Raw genomic sequence first — 26800 nt, 5'->3', positions numbered from 1 at the left:
TCCTGGTTCCAAGGATCTGCAGCCTGATTAAGCAGCAACCTTATAAAATGGGACTTGGATAAGACTTGCTTCTATCAGAATATACCATTTGCTTTTATAAAACAAACTCTAGGCCTTCTGATCATTTGAATGCCTGCACTACATCTGCAGCTCTACCAGCAACACAGCTCAGAAACAAACTCTTAAGAAGATGCCAGATTCCAAAAGGGCCAATCTAAATCCATCAGCTTCATCCACCTGTCCCTCTCTGTCCAATGCGGCCATAGATGCAAACTTATCTTTGCAATAACAGTCAGTGAAACACTAATACACCATTGGATGTACATTATTGTCTTGCAAACTCTGTTAAACATAACAACATAACTATAAACAAATGAACTTTCAGTACTAGATGGTTATTATTTAGATTAGTTGACTTTTTTGACCAACCAGGCTACTATCCCATCTTTCATTTAATTTCACTGCGGCATTTTTGTTTGCTTTCTCTAACATTTGAAACATAGATAACATAAGTCCAGCCTTCACATCACAAGGGAAAGCTTGGATACATTCATCCTGTATATTCCTTTGTACAACCTCTACTAATAAATCCAGGACTGAAATATATCTAGGTATATCTCAATACAGAGAGGGATGTTACTTGGGGCACCTGATCTTGGGGTTGTGAGTTCAAGCCCCATGTTGGGCCTAGAGCTGACTTAGAAGAAAGGGAGGACACTACCTTCTTTTTTCAAAGAAAAATTCATAAGTGGTGTATACTTAGATTCTAATCACTAAAGCAAAAATGTTAGAAAGTCTTCCTACTCCCAACCTCTGTTCACGGAATCATAAACAGAATTTCAAGAAGGAAGAACTATTCCTTTGTGTCTGATCTATTAATAGAGGGGAAGTGGTTGACTCTAATAAATTATGCTATGGATTCCTTAATCTAGGCAATGATTATAAATTCATGCATTTCATTAGAACAGTGATAATTAGGTTGATTTCCAGATGACTCATTTTGTAAACTTTTGGCCACTGGTGTTCCAGCTGGAGTGGGCCACGTGCTGCCTCCCCACTGGCATCACTGGAAGTCTTGAGTCAAGATCAAGGCTCTTTTGCCTCTCTGACCTTTCTTCACAATGCACAGTGGGGCCCCGGTTGCTCACCTTGGAATGCTCAGCTTTGCTCCACTGTGCCCATGGGGTTACCACATGCCCACAACCTACATGCAGATAGTCACTGAAGACCCTGCAAGTAGCCATTGGAATTCATCTCTTGGATTCTACCTTTCAGGTGGCTTCTTAACCCAGATGCCAAATTTCAGAAAATCTTATGTCTGGCTGACTCACTGAGGCTCCAGTGAGCAGAGAAAGAATCCCAGCAGGGTTTTGAGGGGCCGTGCCCTTTTGGCTCCCAGCAGTCTGACAGGGGCTCATTTTCCTCTAGGGGTATACTTTGAGAACCGAACTAAAGAAGACACCTCTTACCTTGACAGTCATGTCTGCGCTGGATGTTTCTGTGGCGTCTGAGGCTGCCTCGTCTCCCTTTAGCAGTATACTCTCCCACCCGACCCCTGAAAAAAGCAAAAACAAAAACAAAAGTGCCATTTGAGCCAAGTACATTCAGCTGGCATGGATAGACACCTAAGTGACATTTTGCAGATTCCAATCCCATGTGTGTTATAAAGGAAACCAATGTCGCTCCAGTTTCCCCTGCAGGGCAGTTACTGGGAAAGCATCCTTGCAGAAGTGTGGCCAGTCAATACCTCCTTTGTTTCTACCTCACCTCCAACTTTGGAGTCCATTGTCCAAGTCCTGTAACTTCCAGACAGTTCCATTCCCAGGCCAGAGTGGAGAAGAAGTTGGAACGAATTCTCTTCCAGAATCCAGTCCTCATAGTGAGGTCTTACTGGGGGCTTAAAGTGAATTCCAGGACGCAGAAACACAGACATCTGAATCTATTCAACACCCAGTAGAACTGATTCCAGATTATTCACTGCCCTAGATTCCACATACGTACTGGAAATGACAGAGAGTGTATGTTCACTTTGAAAATCTATATATGTTTTCTCTCCAAGTCTTGATAAATGTTAGTGTTCTTTTTTTGTTAAGCTGCCAAATGATCTCCAAGAATAGACACATGGCAAGAGACAAGATTTTGCTCTCTTCACCTCAAAAAGGAGATCAGGGGTTGGTGTTCAGATACACCCACGAACACAATGCAGCGAAACTACCCTGGGTCAGATGCAATTATATGAGTGAATTAAAGGGGGATGGTCTGTATTAGAGAAAAGTTTGAAGTAATGACAAGTATATTAGTAGAAACACATTTATTGCAGATAAAGTCATCTTCTTAAAAGCTAAAAAAGGAATACTTAGTAAGGTTTTTTTTTCTTTCTTTATTTGACAGAGAGATCACAAGCAGACAGAGAGGCAGGCAGAGAGAGGGCGAAGCAGGTTCCCCGCCGAGCAGAGAGCCCGACGTGGGACTTGATCCCAGGACCCTGAGATCATGACCTGAGCTGAAGGCAGAGGCCCAACCCACTGAGCCACCCAGGAGCCCCCTTAGTAAAGTTTTTAAGGGCCAACTTTAACCAGTAGATACAAATTTTGTAATTGGATATAACAGCTACCTGCTGAGATACAGGAAAGCTCAGAGCCTAAAGCATTAAAGAGATTGTTTTCTTAAATAGGTTAAAATTAGCTGTGTAATATTTGCTTCCATTGTTGATTTCCTTAACAAATAATTTTGTCTAAGGATAACTCAAGGACAGCATTCATCCTGGACTTGTGTGATTAGCCCAAATTTAAAAATTTTAATTATCTAGCATTATGTTAAGTGAGGATTAGCAAACGTTGTTCTGTGCCACACTGTAAATATTTTAGGCTTTGTGGTCATGCCATTTCTGTTGTAACTTCTCAAGCTGCCATTGTAGAGCAAAACACACAACCCATAAACAGCCAACAGACAACATTCAAAACAAATGGGCATGGCTGAGTTCCAATAAAACTTTATTTACAAAAATAGGCACCAGGCCAGATTTGGCCCATAAGATGCGCTAGGCCAGATGGAAAGTGATTAATGTGGCACCACACTGTGAATGTATTTAATGCACAGAACCACATACTTAAAAATGGTTATAATGCAAACTTTATATTATGTATATTTTACCACAATAAAAAAATATTTTGCTAAGCAATATTCAGAATTTCAATTTAACTGATTCTATAATCACCCATTACCATTACTTACTTAACTATTTCTAAAATGTTGGATATTTAGGTCATTTTTAATTTCTCATCAGTATAGGTAGTGCTAAAAGGAATACCTCTTTGTCTAAAATGCTTTTCTTACGAATAATCTCCCTCAAAGGGACTCCTAAGCAAAAAGTATGCATACTTATAAGAGTAATGGCATGTGTTCCCATTCCGCTTTGTAAAACAATGATGTCAATCTTACAACCACCAACAATGCGTGATGTAATAATTTTGGTACCACCATAACTCGCTTGGTAGTGTTATCAGTAAATAGTTTGTATGGTGATGGGGACTGATGTCCTAAGCAAGTTGTGGGTACATAAAATATTCACTATAGTATTCCATATACTTCTGTGTATGGTATTGTAATGATTTTTGTGTCACATTTGTATTAATGTCATAAAAATTATATAGTAATTTTTTAAAAAGATACTTTACCAGCTTCTGTTCTAAATCAAGAAAGCAGAGACATGTACAAGAAAGATTGTTATACTCCAGCATTCTGTAAAGACCAAATGGACAAACCAGATGGTGAAACAGAAACAATTTTTACATGATGCTTTTAAGAAACTAATATGACATTAATTCAATTTTAATATTTTAGCATCAATTACATTATTTTATATTCTGGATCCCTGAAAGCCTCATTGTACAGGACATGCGCACAATGGATTATTCAAGATCCATGCACTCAATGTATTGCAAGGTGCAAATAGTTGTTTCTCGCTAGGTTGTAGAAACTGGGTCAGTTTGGTGAGCTGCCCTACCGCTTCTAGAGAAATTGCTACAAGGAGGTTGTCAGCTTTTTCTTAAATGCAAGTTTCTGGGAGAGCAATCTTTGCTCCTACATGAATGGATTACTTCCCTGACACATCTTGCATTCAACAGACTAATAGTCCCTCTTGGTTTAAGGTACTGCTGGCCCCTGTTGGATCTGGCTGGCAGAGAGACACAGACATTGGGCATAATGGACAATTATCTGATATTTACTTTATGGAGTAGTTTGAATTATCATTCAGCAAATATTCATTCTCCTCCTTTCCCTCTGTGGGAGAAATTTTCTTCCCTGTCCCTCAGATGTTTCCTCTGGCCAGTGCGAGGTTAGTGGACATAAGGCAATCAAAGGTTTGAAATGGGCTTGTGTGGTGATGCTTGCCCTCTTGCATTTCTGCTATAGCATGAGGAGGACATGCTCCAGGTGGTCTGCAAGGGACTGGGGAGCAGACCTGGACCCCATCAACACCTTGGAGCCAAGCCAAGTCTTGATCAGTCAATCCCTAGCCCAGCTGCACATGTATGACAATAAAAGGCATTGAATTTGAAAATGATATAGGTTAAGCAGCATTATTATAATAGTAACTAATAGATACAATACCTAAGCAAAATTGTACATGAAAGTCATTTTGGATAAAGCACATTAATCTTTGTGCAAATGCAAATGAACACCTTTGTTGCAAAAAAATTTCAGTTACAAGTATTGATTCCCCTCTCTCTCTCTTTCTGTATCTATCTTCTTTCTATATCTATCTTTCTTTCTCTTTCTTTCTTTCTTTCTCTTTCTATTTCTTTCTTTCTGCCCTTTGGTGTTCAAATGAAACTGACCCATGGCTCTGTCGTGTATATTTGGGTCTAATACCCAAATATTGAGTCTTTCTTTATCTACTTTTTTTTTTAAGTAAGCTCTGTGCCCAACGTGGCACTTGAACTCTCAACCCTGAGGTCAGGAGTTGCATGTTCTAACGACTGAGCCAGCCAGGTTCCCCCATATCTCTCCATGTTATGCCATGTGAGGAAGAATCTTTTCTCTGCTATGATCTTTTCAAAAGCAATACAATCTTTACTAACGGATAGATATATGGCCCTAAGAGACATGAGACATAAATATATGTGTTCTCAAAATTTTAGCCTACAAACAAGAATACACCTTTTTTGTTTGTTTCTAAGTAATCTCTATACCCAATGTGGGTATACACTGAGATCAAGAGTTGTATGCTCTACCAACTGAACCAGACACACACCCCAAGGAAACAGTTTAAATTAGATAGCCTATCCTTTCATGTCAAGAGTGAGAGAAAATAGGCCTAACATTTTAATTTTAAATTATTATCAATCCTAATAATAAGTTGTAAGGACAGGAAAATGTTATTTTAAAAGCTAGAGGCAAAATTCCTTCCAGGGAGAAAACGGAGTTTTGGATAGGATGGGCCCCATGCCATGGAAGGAGGAGGGAAAGGAAGAAGTCTATTCAAAAAAGGAGAGAAACTGAAAGAAGCTGGGATGAGAACTGGCTAAGAAATCTCCAAGGGCAACAAAAAGGACTCGAGAACCACGACGTTTAAACATCGATTTTAATTTTTTTGTCATGCTGTCTCATCACGTAATGCTCCCCTCAGTCTCATACCTTGACTGAAGATCTGTTCTACAGAATTGTCTTGTGTTGGTGTGGTTTGGTGGAAACAGAATGAGGACCTCGGGCTGGAGAGAAGAGAATGGCAGGTGCACAGAGGAGCTCCCTGCAAAGGTGGAATCTGAGGAGGACATGATGATAAGAATCTGGGACAGGGTATTAGACCCAAATATACACAACAGAACCATGGGTCAGTTTCATTTGAACACCAAAGGGCAGCAGACCCTCTCACCCTGAGGACTTGGAGAAGCAAGAAGACCTACACTTCTATTAGGAAGATGCTTATACCTGTGAAAATATGACTTCTATTTCCGCAATGGTGATTTCCATACCACCAAGTGTAAATGCCTTGCACCCCAAGTAGGCAGGGGGATAGCTTAGAATGCTCATTTGTCATTCTTCCACTCTAGGATTTTATCAATGACTATCAACATCTCCTTTCATGTCTAAGTTCCTGAGATGAATTTCCACTCAACCAAGATCAGTATTTACAACAATAACACAAATATTTAACAGGTCAGATGTATAATTGTAAAAGAACACATTCCAAACTGATGTATTTCTATTATTAGTCAGTTGTGTAAGCACGGTCACCTCTGATTTCAGGGAAAGAACCCATATAAAGAATTTGACCTAAGAATTTTGATAATTGATAAATATATATATATAATATAAATATAAATATATATATATATACACACTATTTTACATATTATATTTCTACATACTCTCCATCCAAATAACCTTTTCTCTCTCTCTCTCTCTCTTTTTTTTAAGATTTTGTTTATTTATTTGACAGAGATCACAAGTAGGCAGAGAAGCAGGCAGAAAGAGGGAAGCAGGTTCCCTGCTGAGCAGAGAGCCCAATGCGGGGCTCAATCCCAAGACCCTGAGATCATGACCTGACCCAAAGGCAGAGGCTTTAACCCACTGAGCCACCCAGGCGCCCCTAACCTTTTTTCTCTTATATTCCCTTTCCCTTTGCTTAAACTCTTTTATTTATAATTTCTCAAAGAAGAGAGAACATATCTTATATTATTTCTATAATCCCTAGATTAAAATAACATCTTTCTCCCAGAACAGAACAGGTTTGCATTTCACAGTAGTAGGAAAAATTGAGACCTGTCTACTTATAGCTGATATATGCTTTTAAGGCCCCCATCAGGGACAGTTATACAAAAATCTTTCCGGAATAAGTAAAATCAGCCAACCAATTGTTGCTTTTTATACATCTCCTCACTTAGCCACACAGTCAGATGAAGAAATCCATGAGCCCGAGCTTCCAGTTCCTTAGCACTCACATGTCTGGTCTCCATGCACAAGATGCACTCTACTAACTGGCATGGCCCCTCTCTTTGATTTCTTTGGGAATAACACATGTGTGGTTGACAGGGAAGAGCAAGCAGAAAGACAGAGGCTGAGCTCTGGGCCTGGCTGGAGAAGCCAAGGGCACACATGAACACCTACAAGGTGAGGGATGTGGGCTGATAGGAGGGCTTGAGTATAGTAACCTGTAGACAACATGGCTTTTATGTTTGAGCAAAGGGAGACAGGACTAGCCTGAGCAAAGAATGGGGTGAGCTGCTAAGAAGTCTTGTTGGGGAAGCAACCAGTGGCACTGCAGGAAACACTGGGTGATTTCCTTATCTTGATTCTGGTTAGTACTACAAAATAGAGAAAGTAAAAACACAAGGTCAGAGGCCTAGAGGGAGAGGGTAGCACTGTACCAGAGGGTGCTAGCTATCCCTAGATCTCCTGGGACCATTGTGTGTTGCTAGATAAAAGCAGAGTAAGAAAGAAAGGCAAGTCAATATGGACCCTTGGGGGCAAGAGAGTGGATCTTTGCTCTAGCTCATCTGTCGACACTGATTTTAGATAGATTGTTGGACAAAGTGGGTCGTTAGTGCTGCTCACCAAGTATTTCCAGTTCTTTCCTCTTGAGGACACATAACAGAATTTCACTTCCTGGCCTCCTTGGAATTGGTGGTCCTGTGATGAGTTCTGGCTGATGAGTGTGGGCAGCGGTGGCATCTATCACTTCTAGGCTGGAGCATGTAATTGATGGAGGACGCTCCAGAGTGCCTCTCCACTACCACAGTGAATGGTAATGTTTCAGATAGTGGGATTCTGTTGGCCTGAGTCCCAGGGTGAGGGTAATACAAGGCAGAGACACAGCCAACTCACAGTGGCCACGTAGAATGAGTGAGAACTAAACCTTTGTTGTTTTAAGACATGGGACTTGACAATCGGAGAAAGACAACTATCATATGATCTCCCTGATATGAGGGAGAGGAGATGCAACATGGGGGGTTGAGGGGGTAGGAGAAGAGTAAATGAAACAAGATGGGATTGGGAGGGAGACAAACCATAAGTGACTCTTAATCTCACAAAACAAACTGAGGGTTGATGGGGGGAGGGGGTTGGGAGAGGGGGTGGGGTTACGGATATTGGGGAGGGTATGTGCTATGGTGAGTGTTGTGAAGTGTGTAAACCTGGCGATTTGCAGACCTGTACCCCTGGGGATAAAAATATATGTTTATAAAGCTGTAAAAAAAAAAAAAAAAAAAAGAAAGAAAGAAAGGATGAATACCCAAGTTTTGTAGCAACATGGACGGGACTGGAAGAGATTATGCTGAGTGAAATAAGTCAAGCAGAGAGAGTCAATTATCATATGGTTTCACTTATTTGTGGAGCATAACAAATAGCATGGAGGACAAGGGGAGATGGAGAGGAGAAGGGAGTTGAGGGAAATTGGAAGGGGAGGTGAACCATGAGAGACTATGGACTCTGAAAAACGATCTGAGAATTTTGAAGGGGTGGGGGGTGGGAGGTTGGGGGCACCAGGTGGTGGGTATTGTAGAGGGCACAGATTGCATGGAGCACTGGGTGTGGTGCAAAAATAATGAATACTGTTATGCTGAAAAAATAAAAAAAATAAAAAAATAAAAAAAAAAGACATGGGACTTGAGAGTTGTTCATTATAGTAGCAGAACCTAGCCCTGCCTAAGGAGAGGAAGGAGCCCTTCCAGACTTGCCTTTCCCATCAACCTCCAGTTCTTTGGGTAGAGTTCTTTAGGGAAATCTATGTTCTATTCCCTAAATCACTCCTGCCATTTGAATTTTGTCTCCAAAACCAGGCTATGATGATCCATACTTTGTACTGTTTTGGAGCCACCCTGTTTCCATTATGCCCAGTGCTTATTGCATAGGTTAGTTGCATCTCATGAAGGATTTGTGGCCTAAAGACAAAAGACCTCATCCTGCATAGTCATGGCTGCTCTTAAAAATTCCTTAAGTCTTCCATCCAGTCCAAAATAGCACCAGACTTCAGAAAACCCAACAGAGCCACAGTTTGTTCCAGCTTTGGAACAGACCGTTTCCTTTGTTAAATACCAGACGATGCTGTTGGCTTGGGCTAAGGATCATGTTGTACAAAAAATACAGATCTGGAAACTGTAGAATTTCTCAGGCTTTGGAGATGCACACACTGGAGATAGAAGGAGAGACCAGCTATGGGACAGCAGATTAACACCGGCATTGTCATCCTCATGCCAGAGTGTACCATTCAGAGTGCTTTTGGCTGCATGTAGTAGAAAGCCTACTTAACAGATGACTAAACAACAGAGGATTGAGTGACTCTGGAACAAGAAGTCCCAAGGTAGTGTGGCACCAGAGGTGGTTGGTGGATCCAATGGCTCTATGGCCTCAGGGCCTCTTGGTCCCAGTTTGACCTCTCTGCCATTCTCTTGATTTTCTTCCATGGTCCCAAGGTGGACATAGCAGTTCCATGTGTCATGAAAACATCCAGAGGCAGGAAAAGGGAGGAGTTTACACACTTCCACCAAGGCACCCTTACCTACACACCTAAAGTCTCACTCAAACACAGCATTAGTCGATCTCTAAACCAGTTGTAGAAAAGGCAAATGGAATCCTCAAAATTGGCTTGGGGCTAATTAATCAGGATTTACCCCCTGAGTCAGGCCTAACCTGGGTCAACGTTCTCTTAGCATACCGCCCCTTGGAGGATGAACAAAGGAACAAAATGGGATCTTGGCCAGCAAGAAAGGAGACAGGTTGATGGCTGTCAGACAAGCAAACAGCAGGGTCTGACAGACAGGCACATAGATTGGAATGTCAGCAGAATCCCTGATACTTTTTAAATGTATTTTTCTATCATATTTTAGCTAGAAATATACACAAGAATTCATAGAAGTTAAATACACAGGTGATGCCAGTACTCAGCATTGCTTTCTAGTGTCAGCTCCACCGTGAGGTGTCCAGAGTGACATCACCACCTGCTCCCTCCACAGTGAACTCATAGCCCTGATCTTTAGCCCCACTTGTTGGGGCACACATTAGGACCTGAGCAGGGAAAGCTCTTAAGTGAGTCTGGCTGACAGCAATGGCTCATCAATGATGCCCGATAGGGACCTTATCAACTAACTAGCTTGTAAGCACTTGTGGGCAGGGACTTGGCCTGATACCCAGTTGGCCTCCCCAGATGTTGGTTAAATAAAAAGTGTGAGTTTTGGACAGCCAGGTTGGAAGGATCAGAGCCTCAGAATGGGGCATGGGGTGAGAGTACGCCAAGGAGGTTGGGGGACGCTGAAGGGCAGGGTGTGGAGGGCATTAGAAACAGCACCAGAGCTGTGCTAATTCACTCTAGATGCTAAAGAAACAAACAGGTTGTCATTGGTCCCATTCTTCCAAGCCAGGCAAGACCTGGTGGCCCTAGGCACTTGTTGGCAAACCCAGACGGGGAGGATGTGGAGGTGTAGTCACTGTAAGGACCTACTTAGCAAGAGGCTTTCATTAAAGTTAAACTGTCCCTGCTCCCCTTCCCCCAGGGGATTCACTTAAAACAAGTCCCAGAAACCAGCTCCAGGTAACAAAGCCCAGATACAAGGGTGGGTCAGGCCAGGTGGAGACATCGGATCAGTGGGGGGAATGCATACTGTCTCCCTGGTTACCAAGGAGTATGGGCCCCGCCCTTTGGGAGCCTTTTGGGCGCCAATCCTAACCAAGGTGTGATAGGCTAAATCAAATGTCTACTAGGGTAAATTGGAACTCAATTGGTCACCTAGCATCACTGTGGAGTTTCCTGTGTATGTTACAATCTCATTGGTCACCTGTGCGTGGCCAGGCCAGACCACATGGCCTTTGCCTTAAAAGCTAGACTGTAAAACAGAGAAGGGTCGCCCTGTCTTGCAAGAGGTGCGTCCCCGAACATTCGGTTAGATTCTTGATGCTTGGCGTGAAATAAAGCTTTGCTTGACCTTTGCTTTATATCAGTCTCGCTCCTTTAATCCTTTAATCACCCATTATTGGGGCATAACAGTCACCAGCCATAAAACATCTGGGTGGTAGGACTCTGGGCACTCTGAGTAATCTCTACACCCAATGTGGGGTTTGAACTTACAACCCTGAGATCAAGAGTTGAACACTCCACCGAATGAGCTAGCCAGGCTCCCTAAGGACTCTTTGAGTACTATGAAGACAGGGCCATCCATTCACCAGCCCCACCCAGTCCCACTTCATCTCAGTCAGCACAGTGAGGGCCGATGTGTAGCAGGGGCTCATTCAATGTTCCCCAAATTGAATAGGAGTTGGAAGGGGCCTGAAGCCAACTGAGCTGCTTTCTCATCAGGATAGAAAGCTCCTCTACAATGTCCTCAGCCTCCATTTGGTAAGAGAGGTGCCCTCTTTTCCTGGGTACCTTCCTTACCACCACCCAAGGTCAAGTTCATTGGACAGCTGGAATGTCTTAAGGATAGCTGAGCCATAGCAGATTGGGGAAAACAGAGCCCAGATGAGGACCTATGTCACCTGATTTAAAGGAGAGAACAGAGGACCCAGTAGACCCCCAACTGTTAGGAGATTATTCCTTTCATTTGTGGGGATTTTGGTGGATCGAGCCTGCTCAGATGTGGCCAACCTTCCTACCCATCCTGGCTATTCTCCTCCCTGTCACACCTCTGCCTCAGCCCTCATCAACTTACTGACCCACACATAGCTTGGAACTTCAAGAGGGTCTAGAACCTAGCTTTTCATGTTTTTCAGAGAAAACTGAGACCTCAGTCAGAAACAAGTGGCCAGGGTCTCCCAGAAAGTCCCAACTGAGCTGGGATGAGAAAAGACAAGATTGCCTGATTTCCTAGACCAGGGTTCTTCCTGGGGCCCAAACTGGATCAACCCCATTTTACAAACAAAGGATCGGCCCACTGTGAAAGTATTTTTCCTGATCACAGTGAAAAGAATAGGGCTAGGGCCTGGATCCCACCTCTTCCTTCTTCTCCCACACCTCTGCATAGAGTGTCTTGGAACAAAGACTCACACAGGTATTTCTCTTCTTGTAACTGTCTTTGGCTATCTTTGGGCTTTAAAAAATCTCGCTTGGTTCTTGAAGGCATTCTCAGAAGGGTGGTCATTAAAACTTAGCGGAACTTCAGAACAATGATTTGCCTTTAAACATATGGCTTTGGGAAACCCCACCCAAGGATAAGCTGATGGGGCCTGCTTCCTCTGAAGGGAAAGCCCTGCCAGGGGCTGGAGGAGCAAGGCAGGATGTGGCCCCAGCCCAGCCCAGCCCAGACTGCTCCAGGTGGAAGCTCATCCTTGAACCTGAGCCCCAGCTTTCTCTTTCACAGGACATAGGGAAGGGCCAGGCCCCAGGGCCTCCTGAAGCAATGGCAGCAAGGGCAATTTCCCCTCTCTTGGTTCCTCTCCCTGAGAAGAGCCCATTGTGAAAGGAAAGGTCCACTCCTTGGATGACAAGTTATTTTCCTCAAACTCACCCAGAGGTTAGTGACCCCTTTCCCCACCTGTACATTCCTGGGTAAGTGATGCCTCTTTAGGTGCGTCTCAGGGGACGTTTAGGTTGCTCAAAAATGCACAAAGAAAAACCTCCGTATCTTGCCAAGTGTGCCCCCCAAGGCTTCTTGACCCCATTGCTGTCCTCCAACATGGACACAATAAAACTAGTTGTGACCACTAAATTGTCCTGGGGATGCACTGTGGGTCGAAGGCTTTGTCTTTATGTATAGCTTTGCAATCAATCCTCAGAGAGTACAGGTACATGAGGCAGATACAATACTATTCCCACCTTACAGATGAGAAAATTGAGGGTCAAAGACTTGAAACTGAGCTATGAAGTGATGGAACCAATACTTAATCTAAGTGCTTTTACCTCAGAGGCTATTTTTTTTTAACCAGTACATCATATTACCACCCAAAAGATTAGTATTTCTTTCATTTTCAGAGATAGGAGAAAAGGAAACTTGAGGACATACTGAAAACAATCAAGATTCACAGAGGGAAAATGGTCTTCCTGGAGGTTCTGGTTCAAGCTAACAAAGCACACATCAAATAAAGGTTTTTATGGTGGGGTCCTGAGAAAAATATATGGCCGGGCACCAAACCCAATCCCACGCAATTCAGCAAACATTTATGAAGAGTTTACAGAACCTCTCTGGGGCAGCTAGGATGGGCAGTTCTCCTTTCATGAAGGAAGAGATTTGGGCTTGGTCCTGTGGGATCCCACACAATCTAATTCTGCAGAGGGTGACCTGAGCAGCAGAACTTTTGAAAAATGGAAGAGGATTAAGACAATGAAAGCACCTAGTGCCTCTTGAGTGTCACCTTGGGTTTTAACAGCCCAGGAAAAACCCTGAGAAAAACTTTGGGTGATTGAAGAGGCAATCACACATAGGAAAAGAGGTGAAGACTTAAGAGTAACAGAAGCTGGAAAATAATTTTCTGATTCCACCTGACTCTCTCCCTGCAAGCATGGGGTAAGAAGGAATAACAATAATAATAGCAGCTGTCAGTTCTTGAGTGCTTATTATGTGCTCTTCACTGTGGTATATTTAACATATATTATCACACTAATAGTCCAAAGTTCCAAGTGAAGTAGGCACTATTTTTAATCCTCACTTTCCAGAATGCAAAAAGGAGTCTTGGAGAGGTAAATAATTTGCCCAAGAACACAAAGAAGGAGACCTGTGATTTGGAGAAGGCTCTCCAAGTTCAGTACTCATGCTGCAATATGCTGTTAATAATCACCTATGCTCACCAAGGTGCCCTTGGTGAGAGGGGCAAGAAGAACAACCCTCCTGAGACTGAGAAGGTATGCACACACATGTACGTGCCTGCCACATCCATATACTCTGTATATGCACATGCATACACAGACATGCAGACCCATGTAGGTGCTCATGCATAACCCATGCCCAAACCCATATGGGCATGCACACATGTGCATGTCTGGGCATGAAGCTGCAAATTTTTCAGCCAGCAATGTACAATGAGGAGTCTTGGACCTCCCTTTAAGAGAGCCTTTCTCTCTCATAGCATCTGAGAGTGAGTTGAGAAACTGGGTGTTTCATCTCCTGGTCTACGATCAAAGGTGAACTTTAAGCATCCCTCATAATGTAAGGGGATGGCAAACTTCAACTACTTGAAAACTACATGAAAATGAGAGCAAAGAAGGATTATGTTACGGTGCTTAAAATGAATTTAATGAGACTCTGAGGCCCAAACCAATTTTAAAAATGGTTTGTTTTAGCTGACCTGAATCAGTACTCAGAAATTAAAGCCTTTTTAGGCAACCATGATACTTGCAACAAACTCAAAGGAGCGCTCACAAATAAGTTCCTACTCAAAGGTTAGAGAACTAACAATTTAAAATCTGGTTTACTTGCAAATTAATCTACAGATATTACCATTCAGAAGGTCTTCTCCCCAAGTCCAATAAGAGATTCTGTTATAATCTCTATAACATCCTAATTATTACTTTTGCCAACCTGATTTTATTAGGCTGGAAATTATTTGATTTTCAGCCCCTAAATAATGTGATATAAAATTAAATAAAAACCCAAGCCACCATCTTGGATTTAGTTTCCATGCAGAGGAGATGTATATTAATAACTAAGACAGCCAGTGATGACCAGGGCACGTTCAGGGTCTTTGGGCTCTTTGGAGGGTCAACCACCCAACTGGTGTGCTGTGACTTTGCCTCTCTTGGCTGTGAAAATAGTACCATTGGAATGAAGGCATAGTGGAGCATGACCTTTGGAGACATGAAGAAGTTAGTCTCACCTATGCCTTTCCCACCAGATCCCTCCCCTCCAACCCCACTGAATGTGCACTGGTTCAGGCCCTGCAAGGTTCCCCCAACTCAGATCTGTCTGCCATATCATCACCATTGTTATTTTTCAGAAACGTAATTGTCACATCACTCTCCACCCCAACCTCCATCCTTGTATTTCTGCTGTTTGCCACGCATGTGCTTGGGCTGAAAAGACCTGGTCCGGGTACTCAGGGAGCTGGCCATTTAGGAGGAGGAGGTTTTGTCTTTGGGCAATCTGATTGCCAGCACCACTCCTTTCCTCACTGAATGGGGCCTTCCGATGTTACATTTCCACCCTGAGTTCTGGGCGTCCTGCCAGCAGAGCTTCCTCTCCTCCCCTTGGGGGGCTGTGGTGGTATCAGATGACCTGTGGGAGTTCACCCATTCAAAAAACCCACTTGAATCAAGTAGAAGTGCCTAAGAGAGAATATTTATAAAAAAGAGTCCCCTGAAAAGTTCAGAAAAGTTCTTAGGATGCTCATCAGCCCAGAAGTTAGGAGTGATGACCCTTCAGGCTTGCAGGCATGCTTTGTTTCATCTGCAAGGCATTGCTGTTGTTTTAATTTTTTTTAAGTTTGTGTGTTTAACTTATCCCAACATGGGGCTCCAACTCACAACCCCAAGATTAAGAGTCACATGTTCTTCTGACTAAGCCAGTCAGGAATATTAACACTGTTGTTGTTTTAAATGACGTAGTTATCTTCATTCATTCATTTTATTTTATTTTTTTAAAGATTTTATTTATTTATTTGACAGAGATCACAAGTAGGCAGAGAGGCAGGCAGAGAGAGGCGGGGAAGCAGGCTCCCAGCAGAGCAGAGAGCCTGATGTGGGGCTTGATCCCAGGAGCCTGGGATCATGACCCGAGCTGAAGCCAGAGCCTTTAATCCACTGAGCCACCCAGGTGCCCCTCATTCATTCATTTTAAAGATTTTTGTTTTTAAGTAATCTCTATACCCAACAGGGGCAACCCCAAGATCAAGAGTCGCATGCTCTACAGCCAGCCAGGTGCTCCTACTTAGTTGTCAGCATTTAAATTCATGAGAATGTACGTGAACATCCAAACATCTAGTTTTTTGGAAAAAAGTTAGAAGACTGGCAAAACCAGGCCCGCTATCTATAGCTCTACATGGCAGCAACTGCCAAGAGCTGAGTGAATATTACCACTTTTTTTTTAAAGATTTTATTTATATATTTGACAGAGATCAGAAGTAGGCAGAGAGGGAGGCAGAGAGAGAGAGGGAAGCAGGTTCCCTGCTGAGCAGAGAGCCCGATGTGGGGCTTGATCCCAGGACCCTGAGATCATGACCTGAGCCCAAAGCAGAGGCTTAACCCACTGAGCCACCCAGGCATCCCAAGACACCTTTTTACAAGAGATTTCCCTGCTCTGACAGGACTCAGTCTCCACCACATTCTTGTTTTATTTGTGGGTTGATTTCACTCACTAATGTTAAGGGTCTGGTCCCTGATGACATCTGAGTTTACAGTCCCCATATGGTTTAACTCCCTCAGTGTCCCTCAGGGGGAACCTCACAAATTCCTTTTTGGAGATTTTTTTTTAAAGCAGTTTGAATTTACTTACTCATTTTTGAGAGAGAGAGAGAGAGAGAGCGCGAGCTGGTGAGGGGCAGAGGGAGAAAGAGAAAGAATCTTTTTTTTTTTTTTTTAAAGATTTTATTTATTTATTTGACAGAGAGAGATCACAAGCAGGCAGAGAGAGAGGAGGAAGCAGGCTCCCCGCTGAGCAGAGAGCCCGATGCGGGGCTCGATCCCAGGACTCTGAGATCATGACCTGAGCCGAAGGCAGCGGCCCAACCCACTGAGCCACCCAGGCGCCCCGAGAGAGAAAGAACCTTAAGCAGGCTCTATACTCAGCACAGAGCTGGACAGGGAGCTTGATCTCACAAATCCAAGATCATGACCCAAGCTGAAGTCAAGAGTTGGACCCTCAACTGACTAAGCCACCCAGGTGCCCCAAAGTAGATTGATTTTAAACCAGACTTGGCCACAGCTGGTTAGGAGCTCACTGTGAGAACTAGTGGGAGAACCAGGACCACAGCAAGTTACTTCTCCAGTCAAAGCCATAGTTTTCCTTACCTGTACAATGAGGGCAGTAATGAAACCACTTAGGGTTTTGGTGTGGATTAAATAAGATAATGCATGTAACTCCACAGCTCAGTGCCCAGAACATAGCAAGTACTTGATAAAAGCTAGTCATTATCATTATCTTTATTCCTTGATACCATAGTGGCTTCACTTTCAAATCAATAACTTCTAGGAATATCTGGCAACAAAAATTGCAGCTAAGAAAAGTGCTGCCGTGAGAGAGAACATATATCCAGATCTAAATAGAAGATTCTAGAGTCTTTGGAGGGCTGGGATCATAATTAGCCCCTCTATTGGATTGTCCAGCTAACTTAGTTTTTTTCCAGAAATAGTGGTGATGATTTGTTCTCTTCTTTGTTGCCAGATGATCATGATTCTTAATTAGTCTTATTAAGAAATTACATTAGCCACATGGGAATGTCTGACTCCCAATTTTTAGCATATTTGGGAGTCTGTAGTGGGAAGTCAACGCACCTGGTGTTATGAGCTGTTTATGTACTCCCCCCTTCGTTATATTGAAGGTCTAACCCTTGTACCCTCAAGATGTGATTGTATTTGGAGACAGAGTCTTTAAAGAGCTGATTGAGTTAAAATGAGATCTTTACAGTGAGCCGTAATCCAGTCTGACTCGTGTCCTAACAAGAAGAGGACATTTGGACACATAGAGGCACTGCACACAGAAAGAAGACCATGTGAGGACACACAGAAAACTGGTCATCTGCAAGCCAGGGAGAATGGTCTCAGAAGAAAGCAAACCTACCAACACCTTGATCTTGGATTTCTTGCCTCTAGAAGTATAAGAAAATTAATGTCTATTATTTAAGCACCCCTAGCAAATGCATCCACCTGGGAACCATAGGGTGAGGGCATAGGACAGGAGAGCCTCTGACGTGCAGTTGATGGATGAGAGACTTCCCGAGAAGCTGGTCATGGCAGCGTTTGGAACCAGAACCCCAGAACCTCCCCTCAGAGCTTGCAAGTGAGAAAGGGCAAGACCAATGATATAAGACAAAGAAAGACAAAGAAATAAGAGGTGACCCAGATGGATTCCAGAGACAGAACAAAAGACCTTGACTGGGATTTTAAATCTTCTTAGCAGGCTGCTTGTATGTGGGGAGGTTGTTTAAAGAGTATTTGCTTCTGAACTGTCACAGGGCTGAATGTGTTGAAGGCAGAAGGATAAGTGATATCAATTAATTTTTATATTGTTTGATGACCCAGTGTTGTTTTCAATTCAAGAGGGCTTGTGTGATTGGAAACAAACAAGCCTGATGCTTCGGAAGTTTAAAAACCCATTTGGGAGTTTGGCTTGACCCACGACAGAAGTCTGGAAGCTAAAATGCAGACACTGTTTGACTAGACTTTTGGGATGTATCCATAATTTCTCCATCAGAGTATTTATATCCCAAAGTCTTCTTTTACCATCATATGCAAATTTATCTACTTCTTTCCTGGACACAGATGCAAATTTTTAAAGCACCCACAACTCAAAATGACAAAAGATCACTCCGGTGATTTGATAGATGATGGGGACAAAATTATTAATGTGAGTTCCTCCCTATCTCCCTCCCTGCAGTTTCCAGAGGAATCTGGTTCTGGCCGGCTCCATTTTTCTTTCTTTCTTGCCCTTAAAGGAGAGCTCAGTATTTCCCAGCCCAGTAGGCATTTACAATTCAGACTTTGGGAAATAAGTAGAAAGAGACAAGCTAGAAAGGCAAGAGAAAAATGCAAGAGAAAACAAAAAGCATATACTCAGCTGCATATTTTAGAGAGATTTCAAATAGGTAAGTAGATAGATGGATAAATGAATGGATGAATGAATAGATAGAAATAAATAGAAATCTATTTATCTTCCTATCCGTTCATCTATCCACCTACCTACCTATCTTTACCTACCTACCTAGCTACCTACCTACCCACCTATCAAAAGACATCAGTGGTTTGAAGCAAGGAATCAAAGATTCATAATGGACAGTCATTGCTTTGTCCTTTCCAACATCAATTCCCATTTATTATGTTAATAGCACCTCAAATTACCCTTGGGGATACTGTCCTCCATTCCTAGTCCATGTGATTTAGATAGGGCTATCTCCATTCTTCACTTCCTTCCTCAAAATGTAAGCAGAATCCCAATGATGAGTTTAGGACGAGTATATGACAAATGCAAGGGGACAAAGTTGAACCAATGAGAGTCAACCGTGGGACTTGCCTTAGAATGGAAAAGGAGAACTTTCCTAGTGAGTTTGCTAAAATGCTAATATTTAAGCCTGGGGGTACTGGTAGACGCCATATGGGAAAAGCTTTTCTAAGAAGAAAGCAAGCAGGAAGACAAAGCTTGAAAATGGAATTCAAGGCAAAATAAAAACTCCCAAACTTCACAGTTTTGTGAGAAAATTGGATCTTTTTGAACACTACTTCGAATTAGAATTCTGTCATTCCAACAAGTACTGGCCAGGACGGAGGGACCCCAAGAGGAGCAGCTGCAGGCGACAGAAAAAGGAAGTTCTACTGACGCTTGTCAAAAATTTAAAGTAAAGATGAGAATTCGTTTTAGTGATTTATAGAAGCTAGACTGTGTTTCTGTGCATATGATATTTTACCAAGACTGGACCAAGTGTGGTCCCAGAGTTTTGTAGAGTCCTTCTCAACAGGACTCATAAAATTAGCAAATGCCTTTGTTGGAAGAGATCCTGGAAGACATCTGGTCCTATTCTCTACTTAATGCGAACATCTCTTTAAGCATCTTGAAAAACAACTCACTCCGATTCTATTTGCATACTTCAGGGGATTAGGAAATTACTCCCATAGAGGTAGCTTGTTATGGGTTGAATTGTGTTCCCCAGGAAGATATGTTGAAGACCTAACCCCTGGCACCTCAGAATATGGCCTTATATATGAAATAGGGTCTTTGTGGTTATAATCAAAGTAGGACGAGGTCATGAGTATAGACCCTAATCCAGTATGGCTGGTGTCCTTACAAGAAGAGAAGGCCACGTGAAGATGAGGCAGAGATAAGAGGTATATTGCTAGAAGCTGGGAGAGGCCTGGAGGGATCTGTCCCTAAAGACTTCAGAGAGACCATAGCCCTGACATCACCTTGGTTTGGACTTCTGGCTTCCAAAACCATGTAAGAATACATTTCAACCCAGGAAAAAAAAAAATGGACATATTAGCCACCCAGTTTGAAGCACCATGTGTCCCAGGGAGCCCTGGGAAACTGATACACAGCCCATTCCATTTTTAACAAGTTCCATGTTGGAATGTACTCCTTGATACTGAGCTAAAACTTAGTGCAACCACTAATCCTAGCTCAGCTTTCTGGAGTCAAACACACACTTATTTCTGCCTCTAGGAAACAGCCTTTAAGTATTCCAGGCTGAGGGACGCCGGGGTGGCTCAGTTGGTTGGACGACTGCCTTCGGCTCAGGTCATGATCCTGGGAGTCCCGGGATCGAGTCCCGCATCGGGCTCCCAGCTCCATGGGGAGTCTGCTTCTCTCTCTGACCTTCTCCTCGCTCATGCTCTCTCTCACTGTCTCTCTCTCAAATAAATTAAAAAAAAAATCTTAAAAAAAAAAAGTATTCCAGGCTGAGATTGTGTCCCAGTGAGAGGTCTCTTTGTTTATGCTCCTGGATCATTCACATCCTGGTGCCTTCTAAAGCCTGATGCCTGGGGCACCTGGGTGGCTCAGCCGGTTAAAGCCTCTGCCTTCAGCTTGGGTCATGATCCTGGGGTCCTGGGATCGAGCCCTGCATTGGGCTCTCTGCTCAGCCTGCTTCCTCCTCTCTCTCTGCCTACCTCTCTGCCTACTTGTGATCTCTGTCTGTCAAATAAATAAATAAAATCTTAAGAACAAACAAACAAACAAACAACAAAGCCTGATGCCTCCCAATGCTTGGTCATGGCGACCATGGAGCCTTTCCCTATTTTTTCAGTGGTTGCCACAGCTACATTATTCAAAACATCCTCTGTACCTTCTTCTTTGAGATATGAGCTAACAAGGCTTTGGGATAAACTGCAACCCGGCATTCGGGGTGGCACTTGCTCCCACTGAGAATCCTCCCAAGGGACACTTTTCATCATCATCTTAAAGAAATACAGTGATGGTTAAGACATGATGAGAAGCTGTTGAAGGAAGAAGCAAAAACGTGAGACACAGAAGTTTGTCAATAGACAACATTTAAAAAAACATCCTGGCTCCTTCCCAACTGGGAATGCAGGAAGGTTTCCTCTCAAAGCTGGTCCCACCCCAAGCTGTACTTCTAGGTCCCCTATGTCCCCCCCACAGGCAGGAACAGAGGGAAAGGGGAATTATTCTCAAGGACCCATATCCCTGGGCCTTAAGTCAGAGGAAGTTCCCGTTAACCAAAGATAAAGTCCTACATTAGTGGAAAACAAATTACTCAGTCCTGAGGGGAAATTTGGAAAACAAAGAGAAAGCCTTTCAACATCATCTTCTTATTTTTTCTCCAAGAATAAAAATATTAGCACAGACTCACAGGATTCTGGGCACACGCTGATCTCACAACGAACAAAAGGCAAGGTGTTCTGACAAATGCGCCAATTTCTGGCAATGTCACAGACTCCAACGTACACTCCCACATTTGAATGGCTTGTAGCTTTGGTCTGATGCCTACTGGGGTAAAGAGAAGCTGTTTTTGTCCTGTGTAGCCGGGGATCTTCACTTTTGCTTTGATGGAGAGTTAAATTTGGGAACGACTTCAAAGGTAGCTCTTGGGGGCGCCTGGGTGGCTCAGTGGGTTAAGCCGCTGCCTTCGGCTCAGGTCATGATCTCGGAGTCCTGGGATCGAGTCCCGCATCGGGCTCTCTGCTCAGCGGGGAGCCTGCTTCCTCCTGTCTCTCTGCCTGCCTCTCTGCCTGCTTGTGATCTCTCTCTGTCAAATAAATAAATAAAATCTTTAAAAAAAAAAAAAAGGTAGCTCTTGGAGCTTGGATTAAGACTCTAAAGGGCTGGTTCTAGATTCTGCCCTGGGGCTCATCTTTAGACGGGGGTCAATTTGAGGTCACTTTTAGGAAGTGCTTTGACAACACCATATGGAGACGCGCGTGCGCAGTGCACCCACTTATGCCCACATGCCAAAGGGCCACACTTCCATTCTTCACGAGGACCTCTATTAGCCAAACCATAAGGAAACAACGGGTTAAGCAGTAGTGAACACAAGGCACTTGTTTTTCCCCTAAATTCTTTCCATCCTGGAGTAAGAAGACTTGAGAGGGGAAAAAATGTATTTTCCCCCTTCCTTCCACAGATGTTCAGAGAGACAATTCCTAACTGACGTGGCAGTTCAGCATTTAGAGGAGAATGGGGATCTCTGGAGACAGACTGGGTTATGATCTATGTCCCCACGTGGCCAGTGATGAAGGCGGTAGCCACCCACAGCAACTCATAACTTAGATGGGGTGGACCAGGTTTGAATGACAATAGCAGAAGCTTGCAGAGTTTCTCTGGGTGGATGTCCAGACAGCCCACTAAGAGTGGGGCATGGCAGAGCTCTGCATCTCCTCACTCTTGCTAACCCCAACAGAAGTAAGCACCCCTGCTGAGAGTCTCTTACCAAAATAATGTATTTATTTTCTTTTTTTCCAAGATTTTATGTATTTGTCAGAGAGAAAGAGAAAGAACACATGCAGGGGGAGTGGCAGGCAGAGGCAGAGGGAGAAGCAGGCTCCCCACTGAGCAAGGAGCCCAATGAGGGACTCGATCCCAGGACCCTGGTATCAGGTCCTTAGCCAAAGGCAGAGTCTTAACCAACTGAGCCACCAGGTTGTCTCCAGAATAATATATTTAAAACAACCTATCTGGACTGGTAAATATTAGAGAAAAAGCTTTTTGCTGTCATCGTTCTAGCTAGGGTCCTCCAGAAGAATGTTAGTATTCAAGGCAAATGGAACCGGGGTGGGGGGCACAATAAGAGGGTGACAGCTTGAAGGAGGCTTCGTCTGCCAGCTTGACCACAAGTGAGAGGGCCTTCTGAGCAGCTGTGGGGCATCCAGAAAGGAGAGTGAGAGAGTGGCTGGAGCACCTTCTAGGGTTGGAGAAGACTTATGGCAAGTTACAAGTGGATAGACCCAGCTGCTTGCCTTTCCGGTTGCTGTGGGGCAGGATGACAGAATGGCAGACTTGATGCTTGGGTACAGGGAGGGGGAGGGACCATTGGGAGGGGGCCATTTGCCATTTGCCAAAAGGGTGTCCTTCTTGCTCTAGTCGCAAACTGCCCTTCAGTCTCCAAGTACCTGGAATGCTTTGGCGGAGAAAACCTCCCAACACACTCCTTTACCCTTTTGCTTGCTTGCTTTTTACTACTTATAATTGTTGACATCTTGTAAGGAAGACGGCAATATAGGCTTACTTAGTAGATATGGTCTCTGATTCAAAAATTCTATAGCGATCGTTGAGTGGTAGTGAATGTCTTTGCACAACTACTGTATAAATGTGGTTGGCTAGGGGTTTTCAAATTTAGGGGACGTGAAACTCTAAAGAAATTGCAAACAGACTAACTCATTCCAAATGGACTGCCTATACCTTGGTTATCATTAAAGAAACACACATTGAAACAATAATTTCATTATGTATAACTTTCAAATTTATAATGATACATAAAAATGATAGAGACTCCGCTTTGTCAGAGAACAAGCACACTAAGGCATTGCAGGTTGGTACTGTAAAGTGATTCTGTCTTTTGAGAGAATAATCTAGAATACATGGAAGGGAAGTGTAGCAGAAAGTATCCTTCCTCTGTAGAACAGAAACCATCCAACCCTGGTATGCTGCTCTCCTTCACACGGCCCTGTGTTTCACTAAATCAATCATAGGAATCCTATGCTCCTTGTTATGCCGGGATAGAAAAGGCACTGGCCAATGAAACACTGAATGAACGATGCAAGAGAAGCTAGATAGGGTCCTTTGGGAAATGTTTCCTTGTTCTTTAAAAGTGACATAGATGAAGAAATATCCCTTTCTTCTTCTACTGAACATTGCCAGATCTCTGGGGGTTGGTGATGCCTGGAATGTGACCATGAGAACAGAAGTGAAGTGACACAGATGACTACCTCAGGCTGGCAGAACGGAGTCATGGAAGCAAGCTAGGCCACTGAGGATGTTACCATGTAGTGAAATTAATTCCAGAGCAGCCCCACTCCAGGGGTTATTGTAGGCGATTATATCGCTTCTTTATTATTTAAGCCAACAGAGAGAGAATTTTCTCTTACTTGTAGCAAAAGCACTCCAGGAAGCTGTAAGATCGTTTGTAGTCTTTGACATAGTAATTCACTTTGGAGGAGATATATCAAAGTAGTGGCCAAAAGATTAAAATTTTCTCTCCCAAACTCAAAAATTCAGAGACACGTGTACATGAAAATCACACTATGAAAAAGAAAAGCAGAATATAAAAGGGTAGGTACACAATCCTAACAATGTAAATATTCCCATGGCTTGTACGAAACTCCATGAGCAAATTCAACTTCATAGTGATAGCTTATCGTTGAATGCATATTAGATTCTGTTTCTATAAATTATTACTCAGTTGAAATTTTATTTTAAAAAAGTTTATGAGAAATGGCATCAGACCCCAAACATGAACTTTTGCATGAAATAAACAGCAGAGAAGTATCTGTTGAAAAGGAAGGGCATGAATTTAAGAAATGATTCTAGAACTAGTCATTTCATGTCTGTGATTCTGAGCCTCCTCCTTTGATGTAATTACCCATTACAATACCCAAATGTATGAAACATCTTTTCAAAAATGTCAAACACACAGACTTCAAAGAAGGGAAAGGGTAGGATTCTGGAGAAATGAAGAAAGAAGACCAAGGGAAAACAGTGTAGGGAACTGTCAACATCTCTTACACAATGGATTTCCGAAAATATGTCATAAGCACAGCCTGAAGCTTGGCTTAATTGGCACAAACACAAGGGAAATAGAAAAATCTAAGTCAGAAGGGCTGTCACATTGAAAAATTGGTCTGCCTCTGCCTGAACATCAGAGAAAATGTGGAGCAGGGAAAATCCGGACATGAAGGAACCCTATCAAATTCACATCCGATGGAAAGGCTATAGGAATATTTTTGTAGTAGGCAATTACAGCGTTTTATTTTTGGAATTCTTCTTTCAAGCGTCACCAATGAAAGTGAATTCCATTATGTATATTGACAACTAAATTAGGACAGATTGAAAATGAAGGCCAAGAAAATTACTGTAATATTGGGAGGTTCGCCTATGAACTGCAGCAAAATAATTCAAGAAAACACATTCAATTACATTTAGGGAAATTCCCCTTTCTTTCCCCTTTCCCCCTAAGCTTTCACACAGCATGCTGTCATTCAGTTTCTCCAAGACTGACTCAAACAACACCTTATATTAAGGCTTTGTTAAATATTAGCATCTTTTTTTTTTTTTAACCAAAGCTTAAGGTTAAATGTTTTCAGATCGGGATTTTCATGGGGGTCAAATGTCTTGAATTTGATTAAGTATTACCAGTTGAAGCCAGTTTAATGAGACGAAAAAGATGTCAGGTTACTGAAAGGTATGCAGTGGAATTAAAAAAACAAAAACAACAACTCAGAGTTTTAGAAGACAAGGAAGCATTTTCCACATAGGGATTTTATCTTGTTATAGATAGCAAATGTTTAGGGCAGGAATAGTCCACAGATGTGCCCTGCTTTCTAAAAACTTAATACACTAAATATCTGACACTGTAAAGCACAAATTTTTAATTCTAAAATTAAAATTCTAAAAGGATTTAGTTTAAATCTAAAAGGATTTAATTCTAAAAGGAGACACCTTGTACTGTCTTTTAAAGGTCAGTTCTCCATCAAAATAGCCATTTGATTTTAGCCACTCTAATAGTGTCATTAAAAATAGAGAGGATTGGGGCACCTGGGTGGCTCAGTGGGTTAAGCCGCTGCCTTCGGCTCAGGTCCTGATCTCAGGGTCCTGGGATCGAGTCCCACATCGGGCTCTCTGCTCAGCAAGAAGCCTGCTTCCCTCTCTCTCTCTCTCTCTGCCTGCCTCTCCGTCTACTTGTGATCTCTCTCTCTGTCAAATAAATAAATAAATAAATAAATAAAAATCTTTAAAAAAAAAAATAGAGAGGATTAAGAATCTCTAAGTCAATGGAGAAATTAACTCCAAAAAATGGTCCAGACAAAAAGGGGAGATGAGGTCATATTCACCTTTGGTGAATTTTTATTACCTCATCAGGATTCTTTTTTTTTTTTTTTGAAAGGATTAAGATCACCTCTTGATGTTGAAAAAAGATCATTACTTATGGTGATTTATGCAATAATTTCATATCTCATTATTTGTTTTCTGTGCCAACAGGTACTCTAACTTACAGAGGTTTTTTGTTTGTTTAGATTTTATTTATTTATTTGACAGAAAGAGAGAGAGAGAGGGAACACAAGCAGGGGGAGTGGGAGAGGGAGAAGCTTCCTGCTGAGCAGGGAGCCCCATGTGCGGTTGGATCCCAAGACCCTGAGCTCATGATCTGAGCTGAAGGCAGACACTTAATGACTGAGCCACCTTGGCACCCCTCACAGAGTTTTAAACCAGAATATCCTGGGGTGCCTGGGTGGCTCATTTGGTTGGGCAACTGCCTTTGGCTTGGGTCATGGTCCTGGAGTCCCTGGATCAAGTCCCGCTTCAAGCTCCTATCTCCGCGGGGAGTCTGCTTCTCCCTCTGAACTTCTCCCCTCTCATGCTCTCTCTCACTCTCTGTCTCTCAAATGGATAAATAAAATCTTAAAAAAACAAAAACAAAAAAAAACAGAATATCCTATGGTGGACACTCATGTCCAGAAAGCCCAACCTCACACTGAATAGTGTGTCTCCCATCAGTGAGGGTATCTCCAGGTCTCTGGGGCTCTGACTGCCACATGCAGTCCCTACACTGTAGACAGCTG

The 26800-nt window shown here is 42.8% G+C and overlaps 1 protein-coding gene across 2 annotated transcripts in view; it reads right to left on the bottom strand.

The window, feature by feature from the left end:
- The window catches only part of PALM2AKAP2 (PALM2 and AKAP2 fusion), a 503483-nt gene that overhangs the window by 134308 nt on the left and 342375 nt on the right, over window positions 1-26800 (bottom strand). For both annotated transcript variants that reach the window (XM_047700792.1, XM_047700794.1), the window contains one exon: window positions 1470-1555. In XM_047700792.1, coding sequence (XP_047556748.1) covers window positions 1470-1555 — 86 coding nt within the window. The remainder of the gene's footprint in view (window positions 1-1469; window positions 1556-26800) is intronic.

This window comes from Lutra lutra, chromosome 13, assembly GCF_902655055.1.
Source record: "Lutra lutra chromosome 13, mLutLut1.2, whole genome shotgun sequence".
NCBI lineage: Eukaryota > Metazoa > Chordata > Mammalia > Carnivora > Mustelidae > Lutra > Lutra lutra.
This window is presented reverse-complemented; position numbering and strand designations above follow the sequence as displayed.